Source organism: Coniophora puteana (assembly GCF_000271625.1).
Source record: "Coniophora puteana RWD-64-598 SS2 unplaced genomic scaffold CONPUscaffold_15, whole genome shotgun sequence".
NCBI lineage: Eukaryota > Fungi > Basidiomycota > Agaricomycetes > Boletales > Coniophoraceae > Coniophora > Coniophora puteana.
In genome coordinates, this window is record NW_006913067.1 from 463,229 (window position 1) to 469,228 (window position 6,000).

At 48.6% G+C, this 6,000-nt stretch overlaps 1 protein-coding gene across 1 annotated transcript; it reads left to right on the forward strand.

The window, feature by feature from the left end:
• Positions 1 to 1,308: 1,308 nt before the first annotated feature.
• Positions 1,309 to 4,223, forward strand: CONPUDRAFT_146979 (uncharacterized protein; the record flags this gene model as incomplete). Its single annotated transcript, XM_007775705.1, has 5 exons — positions 1,309 to 2,832; positions 3,087 to 3,167; positions 3,287 to 3,352; positions 3,517 to 3,725; positions 4,112 to 4,223. The coding sequence occupies 5 exons, from the start codon at positions 1,309 to 1,311 to the stop codon at positions 4,221 to 4,223; spliced, it is 1,992 nt and encodes a 663-aa protein (XP_007773895.1).
• Positions 4,224 to 6,000: the final 1,777 nt, after the last annotated feature.

Sequence of the window (6,000 nt, forward strand, 5' to 3'; positions counted from 1 at the left end):
GGAACCTTTCATCGTTGCTGCGGTTCTTGGACAGTTAACGAAGCATGGGGCTGGCGCACACCACTGCTACGGGCAAAGTTGGTCCGGTGACAAGATACCTCACCAGGCTGAGGATGCTGGAGCTCGCTGGATCCTGTTGACAGAGCGTTTTGACGAAACCCTTGACCAACTGAGCGAGTGAGGGCTGGGAGCTGAGCGCTGAGCCACCACGATCAAGTTGCAAACGTGCGAACACGAGGTGTGTCTGCTCATATCGCAATCGTCCTAGCTTCAGTATTACGGAAATCGTCGACAATAGTTTGGTGATTATTTCCCCTGCATAAGGGTGAAGTCAGTAAAGCCAAGCTGGTATGAGATGGTAGGGCGGATACAGTCGGCGGTGTTTTGAACAGGGTGGTTCCTGGGGACAAAGAAAGTGGCTACACTGAGGGAGCCGTCGTCGCAAAGCCTTTGTGCGAGCGCACGCACAAGGGCTGTCTTCCCCGACTTGTTCACGACCCCATCTCTCCGGCAAGATGAATGATCCTGACGGGCTGGTGGACCGTGTTATATAGCGTTTCGACGAGGGTAATATGAAACTTCATGTTACTATGTGAGAGGTTGGTGTCTAGATGAGTTAGATAGTGCAGTGCGGCCACAAGCGTTGGAAAGCACTTTCAAGCTTTCTCATGCAAAATTGTAATGCCAGTGTGCTGCACTAGTCTAACAATTATCGTTGATAAAGCTGCATAAGTAGTAGTAGCAGTCGATAGAGGTATTAGGGAACCTATCAGAATATCCTTTGGTAATTAAAGGGACAGAGACAATGTCAGTATAGAGCGTACTCTGGAGAGGTCATAGTCGGCGCCGCGCAGGGAGGGCGAGCCGTCCTACGAAGATGACGTTCGTGCACGAAGTGGTGCAAGTCACCGCTCACACACACTCCCGACAAAATGCGCTATTAATGTAGTCCACTGTGATGTATAATTGGTGGAAGCTAGACTTGCCTTGGACCCTGGGGCAAGATCACTAATCATTGTGAAAGGCCTTACGGGTTGTTGGCTACGCATTCGAACTACATGGGCGCTTAATGGGAGTGGCTAAGCCACCACTTTGAATCTCCGCTAATATTGTCCGCTGACAGCGTGACTTCACTATCTCTGACCCCCTCGTCCACCCCGAGTCGGTCAAGTGAAGGTAGATCTCAGCTTAACAGCAAGTCATTGTGCTTTACTGATATAAGGCTCGATGCACGCCCCATATCCAACAGATAAAAGTCCACACCGAATCCAAGTACTCTGACTCGGATATTGCACGCAAGGACTCGACATGTGCTTAAACGCTCATTTACCTCCCGAATTGCTCGTTGTTATCTTTGAGGAGTGCGCAGCACTCTCGCACATAGACCAAAACCCCTGGCAGATCCACACTTGCTGGCGAGCTTGCCTGCAGGACTGGATATGCGTCACCCACGTCTGCCGTCATTGGCGCATGGCTGCTCTCACGTGTTCGGCGTTGTGGAGTCGCCCACCTCTCACTTCCTCACAGTGGACAAGGGAATTTCTCTCGCGCACCACTGCAATCACCCCTCTCATCGTATCGGGGTGTGTTCTTAATGACCCGTCAAGTGCCGCGTCCTGGGTCACGGATAATCTCCGTCGTATCCGAGAGCTGGTCATCAAAACGACGACCGATGCGCTGTGCGTCATTCTCTCCGAAATCGGGCGTCAACAAACTCTATCTCTTGAGTCGCTCAGTATCATTAATGCCGAAGACGCAGGTGGCTGGCTCGGGAATATACTTCCCACTGATACTCGACTTGGTAACGCCTGCAAACTTACGCGGTTACACCTAAGCAATTTGTTCTTCAGCCTTCCCCGAGGGTTTTTGAATAACCTGCAGAACCTACGCGAACTGTCACTTATTGAGACAATTTGCTGCTTAAACGAAGAAGACAGGCGGAATGGCATCTGCCTGCCGCGGCTTCGGCGTCTTCACGTCACGGACACCCTCGATGTCTGCCAAGAGTTCATGTCAACCCTTCAGCTCTTGAATCCCCTTGAATACTTCGGTTTAGAAGACGACTATTCCCAGCTTCTCTCATCCATTTTCATGCCTGTTGTATGCGACCTTCTTTCCTTTGATGCAATCGGCCATGACAGTGAAGTGGAGCTTCCATTGCCGCTCGATGGATACCATGCAGCGCTCGGCGTAGACCTGCAACCGTCACATTGCTCTCACCAGTCAATCCAGTTCCATTTTGAAGCAGGCAAATATGACGCCATGGATGATACTTGCATTTGTGTCCTGTGCAGAAGAGTCCTTTCTCGTGTAGACAAAGAGGGAAATACAGCAAACAACCTAACCGCCGTTTCGGAGAATCATCCTGGGCTGTATACCAGCGGGATCCTCCGATCTGACATCGGCCAGTTCGTTTCCGCGATGTCTGCATCGCTGTCTCTTGACTGTGTTGTTTACCTGCACATACTTAACAGAGCTCGCTGGACCGTGACAGCAGCTGATTTTTCCAACATCTTCAACGCGATGCCACGATTACGCTCTTTGTCCGTTTGTCACATCCAGCTCCCAGCTCTCACTCAGGCTTTGGCTCCGCACCAGCAACAAGAACATCCCACTGAACTTCCCATTCCAAGCCTTCGGAAACTTGCACTAGGTGTCGTTGACTTCTCAGCTGAGAGAAACGGTGCGACGAGCGGGATGTCCCTCGCAGCATGTCTTTCCTCCCGCGCGGGCTATGGAGCTCCCCTCGAGACTCTATCGCTTCTCGCCTGCATGAACTTGGATGAGGATGAGGAATATACAAAAGGACTTGAAGTAACAGTGACGACGCACGTATCTCGTAACATGCTTATTTGACTCCAGCTTCGATGAACTTATGTAGCTTTTTAATGTAAAAGTCCTTGACGATGGGTCTCTCCACTTACTCACATAGTTACGGTACTTGAAACAGGCCTAGCTTGCTTTCACATACTCACATATTCGATGACGCTTAAAAGCTGCGTATTTAATGCGGCCTATCACAGAGAAAAACTATCGCACCCGAGAGCTGGGAGGCATACTGACTGATACATGGCGTCAGGTTCTAGTCATATAACATATATTTCACGCGTTGGAGGGATCTCGGCTTATTCATTCTTAGCACTCCCGGAAGGCGGGAGGTGACACCCGTACGCATACATCGCATTCACACCGGTTTTGTGGGGTGGTGGCTGGCAAATAGGCTCGACTCTGGCTACAATGTATCCCCAATTATGGGTTTATTTCCTTGATGATATGCATTACTTAGGGGTTTTCCATCGTGAGGCCAGTACTTGGCTACACACTCAACAATCAACAGACCCAGCGCGAAAAAGTAAACTTCTAACATGCGTTTTGATGTCTTTGACCGCACCCTCATCACTCTTTGAACTGACAAATGTTATGTCAATAGACCCACTAAGTTTTCATCGATTAGAAAGACTGTTGATCTCTAAAAATGGTATTGTCATTACACACATGTCAATCATTCGTGCAAAGACAGACAGCATCAGCACTCACCAAGAAATATCCACTCGAAACATTCCGAGCAAAACAGAGCCGATCGGTCCGGGTCGTATCTCTTATTATGAACGTCACAGTCCTCTGCGGAAACAAAAGCACCAGCGTTCGAATCCGAGTCGGAGGAACTACGGGGAACAGGACCGCGACGCAATGGTTCATAACCGTGACGGCGCTTCCTGTGCTTGGTAAGTGACGATGGATCTGCCGTACGATGGTCGCAGTCGGGGCACTTCTTCGGCTTCTCTCGCAAGCTGACAGATGGCCGTGTTAGTTATATGAGGCGAATTGGGTTCCGGGAATATATGACTCACTGGATTGCTGATTTGTGGATTTCAGTGCCAGAACGCTGATTAGAGCTGAACGTGCAGCCTTCATAACTACATGGAAAGCGCTTTGATGTTCTCGCGTTCATTCTTGCTGCTGGGAAGAATACACGCTTCTACAAAGACGCTGGGATTTATACAAAGAGGCGTTTGCGACGATGTTCCAATCCTTCGTACATCACAACTTACAACAACTTGCTTTCTGCGGTCCATTACATCAACCTTGAATTTACCTGAAACCATCAAAGGTCTTGGCTGCTGTGGGCCCACAAGGTAGAAACCCCTTTTGAAAAGTTATGTAATGTAATTGACTACCTGATTGTTTACGGAATCTACCCGACGGAGTGCATAAGCGAGTAATGGGTTCATATGGTCCATGCCAAACCGGGTTAGGAGTTCACATGGTTTCATTGCTCTGGGGTACACCCAATGACATACAGATGTCAGCATCACTTGTCTTACTTAGAAAAAGTCACTAATAAATAATGCAACTTGGCTGCGTGTCTTGTCGAACCAATAGGATCATACATCCTATCCTGTTTACCAGAGTGCTTTTCAACGATCCCTTGGGTTGTCATTCTGGCAAGAGTCGCCGTCCGAATGATTTGCCCTTTGCATTTGTTCGCGTTGTTGTGCTTTAGTTCTGGGGCTTTTTCCTCTCGGTACTGTTTCAAATGAAGGATTCCATAAAATAAGTTGAATTTACTGCACACTGGGACACTTAAATTTTGTTCCGTTTCTGCGCAAGCTTCATTTCAGGGCCCGGAGCTATGATGTACACCCATATGGGCTCATGCAAGTGCACGGTTTTCGTTTAGCGAAGTCCTGACAGGTGGACTATCCCGAAACTATTAGTTAGCCGAGCTCAGTTTCGGCATGGGAGCGCCTCAAATTGCCAAAAACTTTAATGGACCATATAAAGTTGTGACTGTTTCGGAGATCTACGTCTTGGTTAGTCACCCTTGGTCGTTAATACAAATTACTACACAAACAAGACAGGTATACCTTCACGATCCTGAATGGGAGCCGGCTATGTTGGGTACTTATCATACGCTGCGCATCCATCTGTCCTGCTGACCTTTTGCCGAGATATGAGGGGAGCCAGTGTCCAAAACGTATGTGTGCATCGAGTATAGTGACTTACTTCTATATGAATATCCAATTCAACTTGCTATCTTTAAAAAACCTTAGCTTGGCGGGGACAATCGCGGAATTTGTAACTGTCTCAAGACCTGTACCTCAAACCAATGGTTGACCAAGTCTGAGTCGGAAATCATCCAAAGGACAATCTTGTGTTCGCAGACTCGACGTACACCGAAAGTGCCTCCTCATTGAAGATCGAACCATAGGATGAGCATTGCACTGTGAATAGCTATCTAGCAGCGGGAGCTAGATCAAGATGTTCCACGATTCGCCTTGCGCTCGAACAACTGGGTTTTACAGATTGCAAGCTTGATTCAGGAACACATCTCACGAAGATGTCACCTTTTGTGTTGGTCAAACGACAAGTACCTTGGTGTTATTCAAAGCGAGTCATGCGGCGAGACTGCGGAACCTCTGATGCATGTGGCTTTAAGGAACAACCTTCGGTCCTTCCCAAGTCAATTTAGGATCCTCATGCGCCGTACCGGAACCATACACGCTCATCTAACAATCCCGGAGGATCGGACCGACCCGCCGAAGGCCATAAGATCGGAGAAATGATCCCTATTGGTTAGCCCGATCCGCCGTGCCTTTTATTTTGGTGAAATTCTGCGGGTAGGACTAATTAGAGGGCAAATACAGCGAGCCGGGCGACGACTCGTGGGTCTGTGCTCGCTCATTTAGTGCACGTATACTCGAGCGATTTGCCTGTTGCTAGTTTTCCATAATACTGTACTTTTTCGACCATTCGCTCGTGGGAATCCCTTTCTCAATACGGATTGTCCCGCTTTTTTGTTCGCGGCTCGGGATCTCATATGTTCGTCAGGGGCTAATTAACCTGCTCCATCCGAGACACAACAGCCTCGGGACAGTACTGGTCGTTCACTGTCTTTCCATTCCTTCCAATATTTAAACCATGAGGTGCAACTTGGATATGTCAGGGTATGCATCAGCATAGTTGAATGCTTGAGATCATGGTAAGTTGTCCACGGCA